General features: G+C 30.8%; 1 protein-coding gene across 2 annotated transcripts in view; it reads right to left on the bottom strand.

Annotated features, from left to right (window-relative positions):
• The window catches only part of TBCK (TBC1 domain containing kinase), a 154,000-nt gene that overhangs the window by 49,130 nt on the left and 80,311 nt on the right, over positions 1-24,559 (bottom strand). For both annotated transcript variants that reach the window (XM_016160823.2, XM_016160822.2), the window contains exons 21-23: positions 20,722-20,758; positions 19,581-19,742; positions 4,106-4,281 (exon numbers count right to left, since the gene is read on the bottom strand). In XM_016160823.2, the coding sequence (XP_016016309.2) occupies positions 4,106-4,281; positions 19,581-19,742; positions 20,722-20,758 (375 nt within the window). The remainder of the gene's footprint in view (positions 1-4,105; positions 4,282-19,580; positions 19,743-20,721; positions 20,759-24,559) is intronic.

Here is a 24,559-nt window from a genome sequence, read left to right as displayed (position 1 = left end):
TCTTTGCCATATCTAACCAGTAACAGTTCATTAGTGAAGATGGTTGCTACCTGTACAGAGAACAAAGTGAAAGGTGAAAAATCAGAGTCAATCTAATTTATTGATTAATTAACTTGTTGGTTGTGGATGTTAGCCAGTGTATCCCTCAATCAACTCTCTATTATATTTAAGACTATAGAAACCTCACGTTACTGCTAGAAAATTTTGCGTACTGCAATGTTAAGACGTGGTACCTTTTGCTCTTAAGAATTTGATTGCCTTTTGTGATATTTTATTTCCTTCTATTGCTTTCTGATAAAAAAAAAATCCTCTGCTTTCATGGAAGATTTGAGAGAGGTCGAACCTTATATTAGTAAAAGACATCAAGAATATAAATTTCAAAGTTCTTTCCTAAATTCTCTCTCATATGAATTAAGCAGTACATTGGATATGTAGTAAAATAAAAGAAATAAAAAGTTTTGCTGAGAAATAGAATAAGCTGCTGCTTGTCTCCTCTTGAATCAAGTATTCAACAATGCTGTCTTTCACTGTTAAAAAGAGAAAATTCTCTAAATGATGTGCATATTTTACTAGTAGGTCTGTATACAGAAAATATATAAAATATATTCTAAAACTAAATATAAATTACTTTTAGATTATATTTTAGATGAAGTTCATTTGCATAATCAATATTTTTCTCTCATTATTATATATAAAATTCAACATTGATACTATATATGTATAATCCTTTATATGTTCATATTGTCATTTAAAATGTGAAAAAATATACTATGCACAAAATACTTTTTTACGTTATTAGGCATTAATTTCATAGTTTAAAAAAAGACATTTAAAATACAATATTATGTACAAGTATTCTGCTATTTGGCTAACCATCTGATTATTTACAAGGGTTTAATTTATCAACATAACTTTTGATAGGGTGATTAGAATTCTTAATGAATTCCTTAAGATGTCTGTCTAGGAATTTTCTTTTCTAATTCTCTAAACTTGGACTACTGGAGAAAAATTCATGTTTTAATCAAGGAAATCAAGTTCTTTTGATAGACTATCACTAAATCCAACTGCTCATTTTCTTATGCTGAAATATTTTCAACTTACTTTTGGGCCAAGGTTGGGTGTTAAAAATATACACATTATGGAAAAAACAAATTTCAAAAGATAGTATTTTCTATCAAACTTCTTTATTTTACTTACCTTCTATAGGGCTGACCAATTTTGTCCTATATTTAATTACAAGTTTCCAATCTTCATTGTTCATTAAAACTGTGCCCATTGCTCTAAAGTTCCAGACTGCTTATAAAGACATCATTAGATAATGATATTACAATATAAGCAATAAAGAAAATAGATGCAAGGCTAAACTTTTTGTTCTTGATTGATCTAGTGCTCTGAATAATTGTTTAGGGACAAATAAAATAATGTACTTGAGTACCTGACCATTACAAAGCACTGTGGTGTTATTTTTAACTATTCAAGGTATAAAAAGCAGTGGTGTTGTTATTAAGATGAAACTGTAGACTGACATTTATATTAGACTTTTAGAACTTAAAGTATGAAAATATATTTAAAGTTTTTATCTACACTAAACTCATCCTTAATCCCCATTTAAAGTACAGCTGTAAATTGAGCATAATTCAATGACTGCTTTGCTTACTTTATGACAACACTATATGCGAGTAGTTAACACCACACAAATAAAATAAAATAAAATTTATTTAATAAAATTTCAGGCTAGTATATGTGTTCATAATCAAGAACTTAATAATTCTTACTTATTCAAAGCATAAATGTAGCTAACTAATTATACCAGTCCTCAATAAATTAATATAGTGATTAAAGGTTAACAAAGAGTTAAAGAATTTCATAGATTTTTTTCCAAAATATATTCAATTTAAAGAAACCCAATTCATTGTATTCATCAGTTATATAAATATGTGTGTGTGTGTGTGTGTGTGTGTGTATACACACACACACACACACACATATTTATATTATATATATATATATTTTTTGGTCAAGCAGAGTCTTAGCTATTTAAGGAAAAATAGATTGGAAAGACATTGGCATAAGATTAAATAATTCTTCTGTCAATTCTTTAGTGGCTTCAGGATCAAAATAGTATTGAAACTAAGTCGTAAAGATCAAAGTAAAACCTTAAGCTGAAATTACTAAGGTAAAAGTTCCAGAAAGATTCCTGCTCTGGAGAGCCAGCCTCCCTTTCCCTTACTCCCCTTACTGTTTGTAGTGACTGCGAAATGTAAAGTGATAGTAATAAAGCTAGCACAGCTGAGGGGAAATAGAAGAATATCAGAACATCTCTTTTTTTGTACAAATTATTTAGATATAAAAGAATGTCATAAAAATTCTTGACTAATTTTCAAAGTTGAAACATTTAACCTTTAATTACTAAAAAAGGAATACTGATTATTACCATTTTTGAGTGCTTATTATATATTAGACACTGAATTAAGTGCTTTACATTTATTTTTCTTAAAATAGCCCTGCAAGGTAGGAATTATAATTATGATCACTTTTACAAACAGGGAACAAGAGAGGTTATGCAAATTACTTAAGATTATAAAGCCAAATAGGAGCAGAGTTGGTATTTAGAAACAAGCCTAAGAGCAAAGCTCATGCTTTTTCTACCACAATGATCTTCTTCAGGGAATAAATGATAGATGCATGTATAAATTAAAATTAACTGGAGTTTTCCTCTCATAGCTGTTTTCAAGCTTTCATTCTACTAGTCACAGAGTGTAATTTATGTTTCAATTTAGAAAAGCTGTTTTTTATCTGTTATAGAATCTGACATATAAATATATACTATATAAATCAGGATGATAATTATCCTAAATTTAATAAATATGCTGTTATAGGGCATGCAATTATTTTTGTATTTACTTTCTATTATACTAACATTTAAATACAAACCAAGACTTCGAATAAACAATTTTACAAAATTTCAGATTAAAATGTAAAAATTTTAAAATATTTATATAAAAATATATGAACATAAAAATTAGGTAGAAATTTTAAAATAATATTTTGATAAAATAAGCATGGTGATTAAATAATTTTTAAAAACCTATAAACTTATAAAAATTTACTCAAGCTCAGATGTTTTATAAACAAATTTTACTCAACCTGTAAGAAACATTATTCCTATACAAACTGACTACACAGTCAAAAAAAGGAGAGGCAAATATAATCTTATAATTGAAGAATGAGAAGGACAGGAAAGAAAAATTACAGATTGACCTTACCTATGAATATTGATGAAGAAATTCAATACTAGCACATACTAGCAAACTGAATACAGCCCTTAGTTTTTTTTTAGTGACCTAGTAGAGTTTATCTCAGGAATGTAAGAACCATTTGGTATCATAAATTTTAATAATGTAATATTTTATCAAATTAAAGGAGGAAAAATGATCGTAATCAATCTTTATTAACATAATAAATATTTGACAATATTCAACACCTAATCATGATAAGCACTCTTAGCAATATAGAAAAATAAGGGACATTCATTACTCAAGAAAGAGTATTTATCCAAAACATCAAATGTATTGAAATCCAATTTCATGGAAATAAGATATTATAGTACTATTAAAATATATGCAATATATTAATTATCATAACTAAAACCTTAGTTGACCATTAATAAAGCCCTATGTTTAGAGAGAAGAACAATGTTGAAAAACCTGAATGGCAGAGTTTTCCAAAATGCGATTTCTTTTGTAAACCAACAAAAAGTGCACATTCTTATTCTATTATCAACTCTCAGTCTTTCTCTATAATTCTTTGCTTCAGTAGTTCTCTCTGTATGTAACAAGTCAATCCAAAAAAAGATATATTTACATAGAAAAAAAGTAAAACTTGTTATTTGAAAGAATATGTCGAAACAATCTTCCTAATTGTATAACTAAATAAACAAAAAGGTTTTCTGAAAGAGTTTCATGAAAACAATCACATTTAGAAAATAGCTTTGTTAAAAGGACATAAGTGGTAATATTATTATGAGTAATAATGATATCAAAATATACTAATTTAAAAATTCATTTTCTTTTAGAGTTTATAAATGAAATCTGTAAATACATACCAGATCTGTTTTTAGAATATCTGGACACTCCATAGAGAAATAAGGTGTCGAACTTTTGAAACCACTGTTATCAGAAGCTGGCTTTGGAGGCTGAGCATGCTGTCTGTAAGTAGCACTTTTAGGAGTCCAACAAAACAGGTTGATTGATTCTCGCACGCAACGTTCAATGTCAATTTCTAGATAGAAAATTTAAAAAATATATATATAAAGAATTTGAATTGCTATGTTTATGAAAAAAATCTTTTCTAAAAGCATATATTCAAATATAGCAGGGATGATAATTAGAAAAGATGTCAGTAAAAAAAATAATGTCAATATTAATTAACATTTTAATGAATGGGAAGGTGGGGATAATTTGTATTATTATATATATACATATGCATACATTTATGTATGTAAGCATATGCATATATTCTGTTTTATTTATTATTATCTACATATATACATACATATATAGTATATATGTTTGTAGTATTTAAACATCATGGATATAACATCTACTTAAGAATCTACTTCATTTACTCTGATAATATTTTCACTTTTTTGAAATAAAATAAAATATGTTATTTCTTACATAATATCTAAAACAGAGTTAAACATGTTTTGAGACATGGGTCTATTTATTTGAGCAATGGCTAATCTAGTGAAATGTATTTTTTAAAAAGCTCTATGACATTATGCACTTGGTATTCTACAGAAAGAAGAACACAGACATCAACTAGAAGAAAAATCAAAGTTTAAGACAGGTTCCTCTACTCTGCTTAAGAAGAGAGACACTCACTTCATTTTAGAAAATTTCCAATTAATATGGTTAAAATAAAAATTTGTAGCAAAAGAGAGAAAATGCTGTCTAAATAGTTTATCTTTTTCATACTGTTTATTTAATTTCCAAAAGGTAAATAATTTTGGCCTCCCGATATTTGTAAACACTGCTCGACTCAGTTTGACACACATTTGTCACCCAGTAAAAGATTGAAGTCGAATCAATGGTCCAGATCAGAGGTTGTAGTTCAGTCCTTAAGTCACTGGCAATGGAAAAGTCACTTGCATCTGCTTCCATAACACCCTACTGACACCATAAAATGTTTACAGTGAATCTTAAAAATTTACTGGAATCCACCCAATTCCACCCTGATTATCAGTACTGGCAGATATCTCATTCTCCATTTACTTAACCCATATCACCTCTTAACTCAAAATCTTTCCAAAGCACTTTATCATTACCAAAATATTATGCAAAACTACTTTGTAAACTGTACATTAAATATGCTATTAGTCTTAGAAAGTAATCTCATGCTAGGGCATGACTGTTTTCTCTCTTGCATCATAATTTTGATATAATGCATTGTGAATAAGGCATGTATCCTGGATTATGGTTTCCCAGTTTTAATTCCAAGATCCATGAAGTACTTGTGACTCTGGTAGAAATAATGTCTCTAAATTTTGGTTTCTTTATTCTCATCCATTACTATCCTATCTCTCAGAAATACTGAACTATTTTCAAAATGATAAAACACATGTCATCATGTTTCATTTGGGTGGGAAAAGGTGGAAAAGCTATCTCTCCTGAAGCCCTCTATTCTCTTGTTTCAGTGGCTGTGAACTGCTTCCTAGATTAGTGAGCAGCTGTTGTCCACTTCTCTTTACAATCACCTAATTATCTTCGGCTCTCCCCTATATCTAATTCCCAATTTTGGTAAGACATTATTTATTCTTTCTTGATTTACTCCATAATTTTGGTGGAATACATTTTCCAGAAGCTTCTAAGAAAGAGTTCACAGAAGGCAAAGTATTTTGGAATCTTCCGTGTGTTTTAACATATTTATTCTGTCCTGGACTGATAGTTGGACTAGTCATAGCATTTTGGGTTGAATTTGAGTTAGGAAAAACATAACTCTTCTTCCGCCAAGTCTGATATAATTCTGATTTGAGATCATCTGTATGTGATTTCTCCTTTTCTGTATACTTTTAGGATCCCTGGTATTCTGAAATTTCATAATGATATACATAAGTATATATCGTTTCAATGTAGTAGGCATCTGATGGTACTTTTGCAATCCTTCAGTTACAGAAAAAGTTGATGTTTGTGACAATCTCTTTTTCAACGTTCTCTTCTTCTATTAGAAAAATTTTGATATACTACATTAATTTTCTAATAATTTTGCTGTTTCTTATTACTTTTATATGTATTTCTGTTCTATCCTCAAAGAGATTTCCTAAATTTTATCATCCAACTCTTTTATTGTAAAGCTCATTGAATTTGTACATTATTTTTTAATTTCCAGTAAATCTTTTTTCTATGTTACTTAAAAGAAAATCTGATTTTTCATAGTTGTAATATCTTCTCATAATTATGTTTCTGAAGATTGTTTTTTAATTCAGTTGTGCTGGTCTGTGTATTTTAGTGGAAGGCCTTCCTTATAGGTTTGGTGATCTATGACTCTATGTATTTAAAAAAACAGCACTAAAAATATTGGAAGTTTTGTATATGTGGGCGGGACTTGGTGACTGGTAGATTTACTATACGGTAACTCAGTTTTCTGCATCTCTTTTCTCAAACATAAAAGAGGGTTGATGTTACTTAATTCTTGGTATAAATAAGACTATGCCAGCACATAGTAGGAACCCAAGGTTTTACAAACTTACAGATATATAAAACACATGAAATATTTTAGCACCTCCATTAAATTTTTTTTTTTTTTCAGCATAAGCCTTAAATCCCAATTAGCCTGCTCTCTTGTGTTAAACACACTTGGAGTATAGGCTAATTTTCTATTCTGCACTTGGTAAATTTCTCTTTAGAAAGAGATTATCTTTTTAAAAAATAATTTTTACCTTTCAAAATCCAAGGACTTGTTATATTCAGCAATAAAAAGAAATGAGCTATAAAGCTATGAGCAGATATGGAGGAAAAAGTCTGAAATGGCTACATATTCTATGACTCTGCTTATATGACATTCAGGAAAAGGCACTACTATAAAGACAATAAAAAAATCACTGGTTGCCAGAGGTTCAGGGGATGAAGGACAGGAGGAATGAACAGATTAAATACAGAGGATTTTTAGGGGGCTGAAACTGTTCTGTAAAATACTGTAAGGGTGAATACATGGCATTAAGCATTTGTCAAAACCTACAGAACCGTTCAACACAAAGAGTGAGACAGTGTAAACTACAGACCTTAGTTAATAATAATGTATTGTATTGGTTCAATGAATATAAAGCATTAAGGCAAGATGCTAAATATAGGGGAAATTATGAACAGGGAAGGGGGAAATATGGGAGTTCTCTGTACTATCTGCTCCACTTTTCTGTAAACTTAAAACTGCCTTAAAATAATTCTATTCGTTAAAGAAACAAAAAACAGGGAAAGGAGCAACATTAGGAAAAATGACAGAATAATTAGCTCTAAGGTACTTGTTTCAAAAAACTTTTTTTTTCTTTCTTAAAAAACTAATGAAAGAATTTTAAAATCTGTAATTATGTCATCCCTCTATTAACTGGGGTAACAAATTACAGCTTCTCATCCACATGCAAAGAAATACCATTGTCAAAAAATATTATCATTTTAAAAAAAAATTCCCACTGGATTTTACTGGACATAATTCGAAAACTGGATTTGCAAGAATTAAAATATTTATAATTTTATCCTAATTCTGTAATCACATGATAATAGGAGTCATTGAAGATATTTTGAAATATCTTATTTTACACAAGGCATTTAACATATTGCTCAATTTGACTAAAACATATCCATTTCCATCCAAAACATCAATCTGTAGTCTACAATAGTATGATTATTGTTTCATACAGCCCTCTGAGATAATAAACTCATGGTTGTTCCTGTGAGGCAGTTGGGGAATAAGTAGCCAGGAGAACTGCTAAGGAAAGAAAGTAAATGATTTTGTATATCAAACCAAAACCATGAACTATGAATTGCTTTAGAGAAGATAAGTTGTAGAGATAATGTCTTGTATTTCAAATGAATTAATTTTTTAAAAAATCAACTTTTTATTTGCTGTTCACTAAGAAAGGACTCACACATGTGGAAAAAAAAGAAATGGCTTATATGTTACTTGAAGGTTTTATCTAACATCAGGGTACTGTAATTTCTGTAGATAAAAATAAGCTTTCTAGGAAGTCAGATCTGGACTGATGAAGCTACCGGACTGAATCATTTAAAACTGCTCATATGGAACTGTTTGACCTACAAAAACTTACTTTTGTAAACAAATGGCATGTTTTCCTATATAGTAAAACATACTGGATTTGGACTGCAAATGCTAGTTACTAACTTATATAATAATGAGCATTTCACAAAATCACTATGTCTGTTATTTCAAGAGCAAAATGGAGATAAGAAAATCTACTTAACATAGTTGTGATATTTATACCAGATAAAAAATTTAAAAATCTTTGTAAACTCTAAAAGTGATTAAAAGTTGTTATAGAGATTTTCTACATTGGCCAAATTTTCTGTCCATAATCCAGCTTCAAAATAAAGCTTACAATAGGAGAGTTAGCAATGTACAAACTTAGGTTTTGGTCTAAATAATATTTCCTTGTGCCAATGTGTCCATAAAAGCCACCCTAGTGTTTATGTAATTGAATTGAACTAATAATGAGTTCTAACTATATTCAAGGAATGATATTAAGTGCTGAGGGACCATAAAGATGAATGATTGTTGAGAGATGTTGAAGCTTGGTTAAGGCTAAGAGAGATTCCCACTGAGCACCTTGGGTATCCAGCTAAAGACCTCAACAAGCCACATTCTTAGATTAAGTCAAAAATTAAGAGACTCAACTTAACAAATAATGAAACCAAATTCACACAAACAAAAAGACCTGCCAGTTATTTAACTATCTAGCAAAACAAAACACAACACTCTTTAAAGATGATAAAATCCAGAATCCTTACAATGTATCTTTATCAATATCTACTATATAATAAACAATAACTAGAAACACAAAGCAGAGAAATGTGACCTATAATGAAGAAAAATATAAGACAATAAAAATAGACCCACAAGATGATTGAGAATTGGAAGTAGCAGACAAGGACTTTAAAGTAAATAGAGAAATGCAAACAAAAAAAGAACCAAATCGAAATCTTAGAAAAGTATATATTTGAAGTGGAAAGTTACTGAAAGGTCTTAAAAGCAAGATAAATGCAAAGAGATCTACACTGGAGCACAACATAGTCAACCTGCTAAAACCCAAAAATATAGAGGAGACGAATCTACAGGAGAGAATAAAGAGTACTAATTATGGAAAAATATGGTGGTAAATATAAAAGATTATCTTTTTGCTTTTCCTAATATGTTTTAGAGACAACTAGCCAAAATAACAGCATTATATTGTGAAATATAATACAAATATAGATGTAAAATATATAGCAACAATGTTACAAGATATGGAAGGTAATGAATCACACTTCTGCAAAAGTTCTTACATTTTCTATAAAACTATACAATACTGACTCTGTGAAAGCTGTGATAAATTCAAAATGCAGATTATAGTTCCTAGAGCAATAACCAATATAATTCAAAAGGCACAACTAAAAGTAAAAAAAAGATATTAAGAAGAATGTTAAAAATATTTAATTAACCCAAAGAAGCCAGAAGAAGAAGAGACAGAACAGATGGGAAAATTAGAAATAAACCCAAGCATATGAATAATCATATTGAAGGTAAATGGACTAAACATTCTATTTAAAAGGGAGTAATTATTAGATTGGATAAACAGAATAAGAAATATCTATATGCTTAAATTATATGTCTAATTCTATGTCTTGACAACTATGTCTGAAAGTAATACATTATATTTTATTTTTTAAAAAAACATTTATTTTGTATAATAATCCTATTCGAGACCTAGAAATCTAATCTTTTAAAGTTATCTATTTTAAAAACATGATTTCTAAAGGAAAATGATTTAAAGAATACATGCCTAAAATAAAAAATATTCTGTTGCCAGAGCTTTTTATCTTAAATAAAACATATGGCATTTTTTTTCCTATTAGTTTTTCTATTTACATTTAATGTTAGTTTAAATTATTATTGTTTTCAAGTGTTTCCAATATATCTTTGTTAATTAAGAATATCTTTTATATTCATTTTTTAAATTCCAAGGGTGTTGCTTTATTTCAATGTATATGCATTATTAAGTATTACATATTTAATTTTAAATTAACAATACAAATAAATATTTAAAATATTTTATTTTTTGCTTTTTAAAAATTTATTTTTCTATTATACTTGATATGCAATATTATATTCGTTTTCGGTGTACAACATAGTGATTAGACATTCATACATCTTACGAAGTGATCATTCTAGGTGTACTACTCATGGTACCATACATAATTATTACAATATTATTGACTATATTCTGTATGCTGTACTTCACATTCCTGTGACACTTTTTATAACTGGCAATTTGTAATTCTTAATCTCTTTCTCTTTTTCTATCATCCCTCTAATACTCCCCGTCTTATCTAGTGACCACCAACTTGTTCTCTGTATCCATGAGTTTCTGTTTGTTTGTTTCACCAATTTTTATCACCACCATCCACTCCAAGCATCTCTCTCACCTACTCTGTGGCCACCCTATTAGCATCTTACTTACATTCAGATGGTTATGCAGTTGCACACTTCTGTGTCATCCTTATGCTGTTTTCTAAGTCTCCAGTGCTTTCTTCCCATCCTCCTACAGGGCTGGTCCTATGTCTTATCTTTAAGGCCCCGTGCATAGTATTGTGTCTGTTATATAATTGAGTTTATTAAATATGTGTTGAATGAATAAACTGATTTATCCTAAGGTCTCATAGAAACTGACCGAATTTTTTGACAACTAGTTCATCTACTTTAGGTGATTCACAGCTCAAAAACAATGCAAAGTTGGTGAGTCTTATTAACAAATATCATTAAATGTTTTCCCCAAATAAATCTTTGCTTCCTTTGCCCTTTTGTCTTAATCGTGGTATTTTTCATAAGCTTACATTTATTGGGGTTTAGCCTTACTGACACTATTATTAAATGATATTATATTTTTTGGATGATTCGTCCTTGTTACGATGCTCCTTTTCAGATTCCTAGTTCAATTCATGCTTTAAACATCATAAAGGTCACACACAAAAAAATTTTCTTGTGCTTCTAGCAGGTAAAATGGAAAAGTAGCCATTTTAAAATATGCCCAGAGAATTCTGTTCTCCTTAACAAAGTCTTCCCTCAAGGGAAACTATTTTACCGGAGCCTAAGTGACCTAGGGGAAAGGAAATACTCAGCTCTAGCCCCTTATAGGCTGTTACATAGGGAAATAAAAATACCCAACTCCAGCCCCCTCTAGCCTTCCTGACTCACCTAAGAGGGGCAGACACTGAGAAGCACTTGTGAAGGTCACAACACAGGGGCACAGACTTGATTAAATACTGAGACCTAATCAAAGGTCTACAGAACACTTGCCCTGCCCTACACGTTACCTACACATCAGTAGGGGTCCTGCATAATAGGGGAATACAAATGAAAGAACTGCATGTCTCAGACCTAATTTAAGAAGGAGTCTCCCCAAAGATAACAGAGGAGACCAAAAGAAGGATATCAGAAGAAAATTTAGTCTCTGACTAACTTTCAAATTGTACTGGTCATTTTGTCACTCAAAATCTCTAATAGTGCCTCAGTTCTCAATCTAGGTGCCCATGGACATATTAAGCACATATCTAAAACTTTACTCTTTCCTAGTACCATGCCTACTCACCCATTCTCTTATGTGCTCCCACTACTTATCTTAGTTAAGGTACAAAAATACATCTTCATGCCTAACATTCCACTGGATTCCAAATCTTATTGATTCTACAGAGCAATTTTGAGAGGGAACTTGAATTCTTTCACTGAAAAAATTAGAAACTAACGTACAAGTCAATCAAGTAACTCACTGAAACCAGGAGGTAATATCGCATGTGATTAAGATAACCCAAGTTAGAAGTATCAGCCACAGTTACAGGAAACCAATGGATCCTCTTTAAATAATTATCAATGCTCTGGGTCAGTACAGAATATGATAACCCAGTAATAAGATTAATTATTAATTATACACATACATACATATACACTTATTACACACAGATTCCTTGTATGAAGTAAATTAATATTTGTTTAATGAACAGACATTTTCAACAACACAATTTTGGTTATGTAGTCTAAAGGGAGAATGATAATATGTAACTGGCTCCTACTTTAATTCGCTCAGCCTTTCAAATCCATGATATGTGCATGCCATTACTGGCACAATTTGCTAAGCATCTATCATCTCTACTGCTTAATGCCTTCGATGAAGTGAGAAATAAATAGGAAATGCAATAAACATTACTGATATATGGATACTTAAACAGTTTTCTATTTTTAACATAATGGTCTTCATCATTTAGCAGCTGAGTGGATAGATACAATGATGCAAAGCAGCTGGTGTTGATAACCACACACAGCAACTTCAGAAAAAAAGAACAGTGCAGCAGCTTGAAAGATTTAGCACCAGGTCAGTAGCAGCCATTGTTTTCTTTTTCTTTTACACTTAATGGTGAATCAGAAATAAAACAGGAGTCTGATTTATTTAGACAACTAAAACCTTGTAATCAAGTTCAATAGTATTTTTAATGTGACTGATAAATGTTTGTATTGAAGGACTGAAATGGTTTGAAGTTTTCGAATTCAAAACCTTGCAATAAAAGAAAATTCTAGTTATTTGCTTTACATTATATAATATTTAATAACTAATCAATAATAATACTGACATAGTCTTCTTCTTTTTCTCTATTAGTTTGTTTTTATTTGTTTTGACTCAGCACACTCACTGCCCATTTAGAATGGACACGTGTTATTTTTCATTTTATCGAAAATCACCATTTAAGCAGCACACCAGATTACTTTCATTTTTTGAGTAAACATATAGGGCTAGGTAGAGGAAGAAGAAGAAATGGTACCCATGAGTATTATATATTATTAAAATATGAACCATATATGGACAATATATGTTAAATGTCACTTTTGGGTATGATACATTTTAGTCCTTACATGATCCATCAGCAATATATATAGGGAAATTTTCTGACTTTTAAAAGTTTTTGCATTTGATTACCTTTAATATACTTCAAAAGTGAAACATTTTTGTATATTTTAAGTGTTTTTCAAAGCCAAGATACATATAAACCCTCAAGAAATTTTGAACTGCTAAAAAAAAAGTTCAGAAAGCAGAAACCTTTGTCAATTATAAAGCAAATAACTCTTCTATGAAGAGCCTTCCTATTAGATTATTGAAAACTTAAGACCAGGTTTAAGATGTATTAGTACTCTAACCTACTCTCAATTTTCAAGGCAAACAGAAAATTCCAATCAACCCTGATCTTACTTTTCATTATAGTTGCCAGTACATAAAAAGTCTTTATTTCCCCTCGTTTATTTTTTTAAAGTCTTTAAAAAAAAAAAAACTGGTTAGACATTTATAAATTTTTTTCTGAAGTGATCCCCCTGATTATCTAGCAGGCACCTGGCACTACACACAACCATCATGATAATATTGACTATATACTCTATGCAACACTCTAAGTCCCTGTTTTGTAACTACTAATTTATACTTCGTTAAAGACTAAAAAGAAGTCTTTCTTTTAACTTTATAAACTATTTACATATTGCAAAATTAGTGGTATGCTTCAAGATCAACAACTAGATCAGTGTTATGAGAATTCTTCCAGCTTCCTAAAATTATCTTACAACTTGAGACTTTACCAGTCATTCCACTGACTTTGTTTTCCATGAACATTTATTTTCAGCTTAGAAGTCATGTATTCTAACATCTGTTTTGAAAATTTCTCCTTTTCTGTAAAATAATGCAGCATCCCCATCTATTGCCCCAAACAAGGCTGATATAACCTAATGAGAAAATATATTTTCAGTTTTTATTCCAGTGACTATACAATCATGGTAATAAGATGAAGTTAACTACTCTCTCATTTATCCTTAACCAATTTTAAACTATTAATTATTTAATACTTGGTGGTGAAAAGGAAGACCATAGCTAAAATCTCTATAATTTAATTTCTGTAATGACTGTCCTTTTGCAATTCCATGAAAATGCACTTAGAAATAGATATGCATTAACATCATATAGGTACGAACAGAAAACGTGAATAATTAGTGGATGCTCAGATTCAGGAAAATGGTATCAAATCTCACTGGGATGAAAACACAAAACCTTTCTGGAACAACTGTACTACTATTGCTCTATTCCTCACCAAATCGGTTCTCCATTCTATATCTGGCTAAGGGCAGAAGAAAGGAATCATGGATAACTATTGGGGCACTTATGTTAAGAATCCTTTGCTTTTGCTTGTGATAGAGTTCCTTGAAAGGAATGTACAGAGACCAGAATGCTTAACAAATATCTATACAGCATTTGTATTTTGGTACTTGGTGTTATTTTCGGTGACATTTTTCATTCAAAAACATTGAAAAGAAAGAAAATACCTCTACAAATCTATTTTTTAAATTGTCCTAATGTGGCCTACAAGATCCTGCATGATTATTCTTTGTCTAGCTCTTCTTTCTCTTTTCCAGTCATGTTTCCTTTTGCTCTAAGTACTCTGTTCCAATTCTTTGAGTTGTCTGGTGGTTTTTGAACATTTTCTTCCCTCTGTCTAGAAGGTTCTCCCCTTTCTCCACTTCCCACACCCCAGTGTCAATTAATTCCCTAAGTAACATCACTTACGTAGGGAAGGTTTCCTAACTCTTCCAGACTTGGTAGCAGCCCTGTTATACATTTCTATTGCTTTCTGTAGCACTCATCACCATTAGAACTATTTATTTAATACAGGGGTCAAATTATAGTCTACTGGATACAATCAGTTATATTTGGCTCCAGTTTTACAGTTTTTAAAAATCTGAGCCACTGTTTATAATTGGGAGATTACACATATAGATTATGGTAACCCTATTCATTTATATCTACCCCTAAACAAAAGCAAACGAACCTGTTAATTAAAAACTCAGATCAATTCTCAATGCTCTTCTTTTCCTCTTTGTCACCCCAAGGATTATCAGAAGTACCTTCAAAAACCTATGGAATTTCATAAATTGAATTAAACTTCCTCCTTACTCATCAATTTCCAGTTCCATCTTGAAGATAAATAAAGAAATAATGTGACATGCCTGTAAAGAGTTTGCATATTTTAGTACTTTGCTTTATTTCTGAGATTTTATACTTTGATTCATTTTGTTTCAGTCCCAATGTATTTCTATGTTACTTAAAAAAAAAAAAAAGCCTGGATTTACTATAGATCTTAGGCAACCTGGCACATAAGCGTGTTGCTCAAAAAATGTATTGCTTTCAAGAAATATTCCATGCTATGCTACGTAATGAGAAAGACTGCATTATAAAAGTGCAGTCAGAACAGTTAAGTAACTGTTATTGCATTAGTGCCTAGTTACTCAAGGCACTAATGCAATATTTTTGAGGAACCAGTAAAGTATTACATAATAGTGAGATGCTACCAGTATTTTTCATGTATGTTAAAAATGAATCCTATTGTATAGTATACAGGTGATACTGAAATAAAATTTTCTAAAATTTTATTTAAAACATTTCCTTTCAATTAAGCTTCTATATTAAAACATATATTACACAACTCGGATTTTTCAACCAAATGCTAATTTCTTCCTGCAAACAGAATATGAAACTTCTCTTATGCTGAAGTCCCTTCACTATACTCAGTATTTTCTTCTAAAATAGTTTATAGATACATATTTCTTTTTCTTAGTATTAAGTAACTATTTTAATCTATAATAGTAAATTAAGTGTTTTCCCACATAGATTTCCCAATTTCTTTCTATAGGTTCTCTAAGAAAAACTTCTTTCCTACTTTTAAATATTCTTATCTTTGAAGATGCTCAGGGATACAATTATATGCATTCTAAGAATTCATTTCAACCATATATAATGGTATAAATGTTTTAATTAATTTTCAACTGTACAAAGGAAATGTACCAACAAAACAAAACAAAAAAGCATTTAAACATTTCAGCCATGATAAACTCACTCTAAAATTATTACCATTTTGATTTTATTCAGATTATCAGATTCTTCTTGAAAACTGCTTGGATATAGCCTCGAAAATCTTTTTTAAAAGTCAGTCACATGAACACTGTAGCAGAATAAAATCAGAGAGAGCAGGCTGATGGATCACAGACCTCATCCTGTAATGGGCTTGAAGGGTGGTAACCTTGGAAACTGTTCTAACACCAGTGGCCAACATCCAATATTGGATGGCGCTATGAAAAACTCAGTATTTCTTCCAAAATACCCTGCCACTATTTTTAGATTGAGCAATGCCAAGTGTACTGCTCTCATAGTTATTTCCTCTAGTATTAAAATGACACACATACCAATACATGTCAGTAGTTTTAACAACATTTTCTAGCACCACTTGTACTTCCTTGGAATGTAACATCACATATATCATCTGCCACAAGGGAACAGAAGTTGGGAATAATTTTTGGCAAAAATAATAATGCCTTTACTATTTGTTCTTCAAGAATTAAAGGGTTAGTATAAAGTGAAAAAAAAAAGGAAAAAGGAGAGAGGGCTTACAAAGATTGAATGTTACGTATTCTTTACAGATTTAAAATATTAAATACATGTACTTAAAAAAATAGTTATTCATACTTGGTACTGGGTTTTGTCAGGTACATTATGTGTATTATCTTTAGTACTCACCATTAACACTAAAGTAGATATTATTATCTCTCTCATACTGAAACTTTCATAATATATAAAATGCTTTCCAATGAGATTAAAAACTTGTCCAAGTCCACAAAGCTACTATATTCCAGAGCTGGAATGTGAACTCGTATCTATGCCACTCTACAGACCACTTTTTTAGCAGAACAACACTGAAAGTTTCCCGATCCACACAAGTGGCGGTGCTAGGACTCAAACCCTTATCTGTCTTGACTCCAAAGTCTGTGCTCTCTATCCACTATGCTATTCTGTCTCCGAGTAGTGAAAAGAGAGATTTTTCTTAGTCATAATCTACACTTAACAATGAAGGCTTACTTGACTTCTTATGTAATTCCTCAATTGCTTTTGCTAACAAGGAAATCTATATGACTGGAAATCTACCTGTTTCAATAATTTATAGCAAAAGCCAAATGGGTGATTGCTGCCTCGGCTCCACCTCAGGTCATTGGGCATTAGATTCTTATTAGAGCACTGGTCCCTGGTGCCAAAAAGGTTGGGGACCACTGCTAGGCTACGAGGCCTATCTTTGTAGAAAGAAACAACTAGAAATGACTACTTTTTAAAAAGCAAACCTATTTTGTTCACAAGGTTATCAACAGGATGGTGCTGCCATCATATTACTGTCAATAAATGCTTTGAACAGTGAATTTGAAGTGAATTCTTCAGCAAAGAATCTAAATTTGTTCTGATTGCTTACTTATGCCTTTAAACTCAGTAAAGTGGGGATTTCAATAAAGTACAACATATTTAGTGAATTGATGTTAATTCTAACCTATCTTTCTAACCTACCTTATCTACAAAGACTGCCTCAAGAATTAAAATCAAATATAGAGTTTATATATCAATCCTTTTTTGTAGACTTAAAAAAAATTAGCTTCTACATTTCAAATTGTATTTTAAGCATATACCACGTAATGCTTTGCTTAGAAAATGTGCACTCAATATGTTTGTGTGTGTATTAATCTGGATTCACTTTTTAGGACTTTCCATGACCACTTCTCAGTTCCTTAGAGGACTCAACATGATGAAACACACATCTCTAGATCTGTTTAGGAAAGACATCCCAAATAAATGTGCTCTGATTAAAAATAAAACAAAACACAGGTGAACTTAAGGGCAAAGTTTGCATTTAAACTCGTTTTTTTTTTTAAGTCACATTTTTCTTACAAACTTTTTTCTTCCCTAACATAAATCACATATATTGACCAAGAGTTATCACTAATCTGTCTATACAATATGAAAACAGATTTCTTTGCCAGTGTTTAACTGAAGCATTTATGTACAAAGTTAAAAAGGCACTATATTTGCTAGACTTGAAAACAAAAAATCAGCTTTCCTAATATATATGTTTTTAGAATTGACCAGAAAAATTCTTTTAATACTAATTAATCATCTTGTTTACTTTGACATGTTGGATATAACAGGAAAAAATCTTCCAGGTACAGATAATTTTCCTAGTTCGAAAAACTAACTTTTCTGTTAATATTCAACACCAAAAGAAAAATAAAACATTAACTTGATTTTCATAAAGATCTCCAAGAAAAAAGTAATATAAGAACTAAACTACTATTTATTCATATAAGAATAATTTAATTAAAATTTAATAAGTTAGAAAGCTGATGGTGATATTTTTAACTTTGAAAGAATAAGGAAGGAGAAGTTTTAAATAAACCTAAGAAATTTTGTTATTTTCTCAAAGAGGATGATTTTTACCAATGGAGAAGTGGTGAAATACCAGGTACAGATAATCTACTAAAAATAAAAATCGAAGTACGCAGCAGGTTTATTATTCTTCTTGAGAGTGCTTAATAAATAATGTACCTTTCTTTTATTCTTTGGGTTTTAGGCAAAATTATCTTTTGAATAACTTCATTATGAGCAGTCACTTGTGCCTGCCTGAAAATATAGAGAACAGCAATAAACTCAGAGGAAGGGCTAGAGCCAACGAAATGCTATTTGAAGAAAATGGAATTCTTCTGCTTGAAAAACATCTTGGCTTCTGTAAAATGTAGTTTAGTTTTTTATTCCATAGATTGTTATATCCTAGGTAACCATGTTACTTTCATCTTTTCAACCATAGCGTCAAAGCTTAGATCATAGTTGCATTCCATATTTCAATCTGAAGCATTCAACTCCCAGATTTACAAATTCCTCACTTGTGAATACAATATTTAGCCTGGCTTATTACCCTGCACTGCATCATGTGGAGTTTCCCTGGTGTGTGATTTGCCCTCCCAAGAGGATAGTGTTTCCTTTTCTCAAACTGTCAAATTGTTAGCAAGAAGCTATGGATAGGAGAGAGTAAAGAAAGTTCCATGTCAATTAAAACTGTATGAACATAGATTCTCAAACCTCCTCCCAACTGGCTTTTATTTTCTGTCTATCAGCTGAAGATTATAGATCTGTCCTAAGCAAAAAGGCAAATATGGTGTTGCCATCAGCTCTTATACCCTTTTGGTGGCATCACTGACATGAAAGTAAACCATAGTGAGCTAGAATGACCCTGTTTTGTATCTACAATGATGGGCCAGCAGAAGAGGCAGTATTCAAGGGAGAGAATCCCAGAGAGGGATGATGAGGCTCAAACAGAAGAGATTCTGAGGGCTTAGATGATTATTTGTATAAACTGTTATAAGAATGTCTCATTATCTTATAATTAAATTTCATTTAGTGATTCCATTTACATCTATACCTGGTAAATCCGAGAAGAGAAGAATGCACTCATTAAAACCGTTAGCCAAAAGCCGGTCCCGCAGCTGCTGAAGAATTGCTACTCCGATACAGAATGGAAAAGAGGAATTCCCAAGTAGCAAGGTATCCCAGAGGTGGAAAATTTTGTGCAGTGGAAATACATCTGTAAAATGATAAAATATAAATAAATTATAATAAAAAATAAAATAACAAAAATTGAAACAATAACAAGCTGCTTTACTAGACACATGACATTTACCTTCTGCTCAAAACTATTATTTAAAAACAAATGTAACCAAATTGTTTTTATAAAACACTTATTTGGCTTTGTAAATTTATTGCAAACTGATAATCAGCTTGGTCAAATAGATGACTTTTCTAACCTTTGTTATAAATCTTGGTATAGATGCTCCATACATTACATTTCTTCCTAGAATTTTCCAGTTACACTATTCTAAGTTTATTTGTCTAGAAGAACTTTAGTACTGTTTTAGATTCAGTATTGTTGTACTTCTATTATGCACTCCAAATAATTGTTTTATTAAATTCACATAAAAAATCCAATTAACAATTTTATATTTTTTGAAACTTTTTTTTTCATTTAACAATACTGTAGGTATCTTTCCAGACCAATGCATACAGATCTACTTCAAATATTGTATTCTATTTAGCATGTGTATATATTTAAGCAGAATAAGTACTTTATTAATATTTATAACTGACTAAAGTATTACACGTTCACATATCTGTTTCATTTCTAGTGGAATTCTAGTTTAGGAAATAACAAAAGTATTACTTATTAGAAAATCTCTAAAAATTAAGCCTGATTTGGTTGTAAATGTTACCTTCCAAAACTTTATGTAACTATTATAGTTAATGTTAATTTCTTTTTCAATAGAGGGCAGAGATTTTATGAATGCCACAACATATAAGAAAGGTTTTCATCCTATACAATACTCTTTAATATTCAGCAGTCAGCACAATTGAAATTATTTTCTACTCAACTCTATTACATTAGAATCATATAAGAATGCTTATGTAATTAAATCTGCTGATGCTATTGTAAATATAATATACTGGGGAAGAATGGAGCTGTCTTTTTGCTAACACAGTATCAAAAGGAAAGGGAAAATGATACTTACGAGTAAACATGGTGAGAAACCAAGGAATGGCATAGAGCTGTGAGTGGAAAAAGAAAGGAGTATAGAGAATGGATGGATAGAAGGAAGATAAAAGAAATAATTAGAATGATTATCAATAAATTGAATGGTAAAGAAAGTTCTACATTTAGGTCTGCTACATTGATTAAAATATAAGAGACTATTATAATTATTACCATATATATTCTATTAGGTGATGATATCTATTACAAATGCTGCAGATGACAAGGGTTATTCAACAGAATGTCTTCATTTTAGCAAAAGATACACTCAAGACTATGCCTAATCCCAATACGATACTAGTATGCTAATTTCAAGTGTAATTTTCAGATTGTATAAAAAATATTCTTGAGATTTAAAGTGGTCCTCATTAGTGCTGGGTTATCCTTACTGAGTATTTTTGAGACTATATGAGATGATACTTAATAAATATCCAAAATGTCTCAAAAAAGGTGTAATGAAGCATATTCTTTCTGAATAGGAAGCTTCATAACAGACTAAAAGCAGTAAGATCAAAAAATGAAATAATTTGGTCCTTTAGCTGAGTAACAAATTTATTTTCCTAAGTTTGCTGTGTAGGCATAAACACACAATATACACACACATTTAATTTTGTGAAATTCTGGAAGAAATCATTTTTAACTTCTAAAAGTAGAGTAAAAATCTTTGTCAATAGCAAGTATCAAAAATCTATAATAACTTATGGAAAAAGATAAAAAGCTCTAATTTTATTTTACTTTCTGCATCAATATAGGCTTCTATTAAAAAAGGATTTCTGTACTACCCATCAGGTTTAAACAAATACTCTTTTAGAACCTATTAGTTATAAATTTATGAATTCCATATGTCTTTGCATTGCACATAATTTAGTATTTATGCCATCAAAATGCCAGTCAAGAAATGTAAGTATAAATATACACGATATTCAATCCTAAGTACTATATGTGAAATAAAGCCCATTGCTCTACACAAGATCATCATTTATAGATGTTGACACATAGACAGTCTTTTTAAGTGACATTACAAATGGGAGAACTGAGGAGTACAAAGATATGTGATTTCACTGTAAAAAGTATGAACTATAGAAAACAATAAAATATAACAAAATTGAAACTCTTTGGCATAATTTAAGTTTAAAAACAAAGGCGGTAGAAATTAGTTTCATCATTAATATTCAACTTTTATTTCTTTTAAGGACATAATATATTTCATATTTCCCTCTACACTTCTGATCAAAGCCTATTGTTTGTCATTAGAAGTCTCTCGGAATTACTTCAGCAAATAGCTAACAATCCATTTTTCCACATACTGAAGAGGGTATGTATATGAGGACACTACACAACACAGAGAAAGAACCACTTGAAAGAATCAGAGGGAAAACTCACCAGACTCACACAAAGTCAGGAACAATTCATCATACCGACATCCAGAATGAAAAAATAAATAAATAAAAATAAACAGAACAAAACAAAAAAACCCAGTAATAAACAAGGTATTAGCATATTCAAAGAATATTGCCTTAGCAATGGGGCAACATTATGCTCCCAAATTATATTGCCCTGGTCTCACTTAATAAACTTTAAAAGCAAACCCTTGAATGGATCAAACATTTTCAAAGTTACTTAACTGTACCCCAGAATAAAGCTAAAGAATACTTACAAGAATATAAAAATATCCAATACTCAACAATGTAGATTTAACAATAAACTAGAATCCAGTAAAACATACCAGTAGTGCAAAGCAACAGAAAGAAAAAAAAATCCATAATGAGGACCAATATCATTCAACCAAAATGGGGGCAGAACTGACATATATATTTGTAATTGTAGGCAAGGACATTAAAATACTTTTTATATCTACATTCCATATATTCAAAAAGCTAAGGAATGATCAAACACATTAAGTAGAGACATAGCAGATACAAAATAAGAATCAAATCATACTTCTACAGGTGAAAAGTGTAATGTATGAGATAAAAATACACTGAATGGGATTAACAGCAGATCGCACATTGCAGAAGATTGATGAACTTGAAAACAAAGCAATAGAAAGTATCCAAAATAAAACAAACATGAAAGGAAAAAAGAAAAGAAAAGAAAAAAACCCAACGGGTCCTATGCATCAGCGAAGAACATCAAGTCGCTGAATATATGTTATTGGAGACTCCAAAGGAGAGAAGATGGGAGAGGGAACCAAAAGTATATTTGAAAAAAATAGTAGCTGAGCATTTTCCAAATTTGATAAAAACTATATACAAGAACTCCAAATCTCAAGAACATAAAGAAAACTGCACTAAGGTATGTAATGCTCAAATTTCTCAAAATCAGTGGTAAAGAGAAAAATCTTACAATGTAGCCACAGGAAAAAAGATATCAATGAGAAGAATATTTTCTTGTCAAAAACAGTGTACAACAAATGACAGTAGAGAAAAAATTTTAAAGTATTAAAAAAAGAACCAAACCTTTTGACTTAGAATTATATGCCTTAGCAAAACTATTTTCAAAGACAAAGGTAAAATAAAGACTCTTTTGCACACACAGAAGCTGAAAGAATTCATTACTAGCAGTTCCACACAACAAGAAATGCTGAAGGAAGTCCTGCGGGCAGAAAGAATATTATACGAGATGAAAATCTGGATCTACGCAGAAGAATGAAGACCCAGGAATTATAAATATGTGGTTAAAGACAAAATACTTTTATTTTTAAAAATCTTTTAAAAATTGAATTTTTAAAGCAAAAAATATAATTTATTGTGGGGCTTATAACAAACACATGTAGATATAAAACGAGGAACAACAATAACATAAATGCCAGGAGGGGGAAATGAAGGTATACTGTTGTATTTATACTTTATGAGAAGTGGTATAATATTACTTGAAAGCAGACTGTTATGAGTTGAAGTACAGTATAAACTAGAATTTCTTAACCTTACAACTATTCACACTTTGGGTTGGAGAACTCTTTCTGGCAGGAAAGTCATTGTACTTTGCATTTTAATATTTTTGCAGCAACCCAGCCTCTACCCACTAGATGCCAGGAGTACTCAGGTAGTTTTGTCAAAAATGTCTTTTCAGGAATTGCCAAAAATCCCCTGAAAGGCAAAACCACCCCCTCCCCCTATTCAAAGACCACTGTATAAACCCTTCAGAAATCAATAAGAAAACACAATGAAGAGGTGTAGCTAATATTCTAACAAAGGAGATAAAACAGAATCACACACATACAAAACATCCAATGAATCCAAAGAAGGCAGGTAACAAAGGAAAAAGAGAACAACGAACTGATAGGATCAATAGGATAAAAATAACCAATGGTAGATTTAAAGGCAATGATATTAATAACCACAATAGTTCTGTGATGGTTAATTTTATGTGTCAACATGGCTGAGCCAGGGGGTGCCCAGATATTTAGTTATCTGGGTGTGCCTGTGAGAGTGTTTCTAGATGAAATCACATGTCAATCAGTAGATTGAGTAAAGCAGATTGCCCCCTAGTGTGAGTGGGCTTCATGCAATTTGGTGGAAATCTGTATATAATAAAACATGGAGCAAGAAATTCACTCTCTCTGCCTGATTGGATATAGCGGTGAACAAAGCATAGTTCCAGCCTGTAAGGGGCTTACACTTCATTAAGAGCAGTAGATGTGCATTATATACTCTCAATCCACTCCAATTAAGTTCTTGCCTCTATCTCACCATCAAGACTGCTCTTATCTTGGTCATCAAAGATGTCTGTGTTGCTACATCTAATTCTCATTCTCAAACTTTTTTTACCAATTAGTGGAGTTTGACATAATTGACTACTTTCACTTTCTCAAAACA

The sequence above is a fragment of the Rousettus aegyptiacus genome, unplaced genomic scaffold (genome assembly GCF_014176215.1).
Source record: "Rousettus aegyptiacus isolate mRouAeg1 unplaced genomic scaffold, mRouAeg1.p scaffold_m13_p_10, whole genome shotgun sequence".
Taxonomy (NCBI): Eukaryota; Metazoa; Chordata; class Mammalia; order Chiroptera; family Pteropodidae; genus Rousettus; species Rousettus aegyptiacus.
Note: the sequence above shows the minus strand (reverse complement) of the source record. Positions and strands in the feature narration are given on the sequence as shown.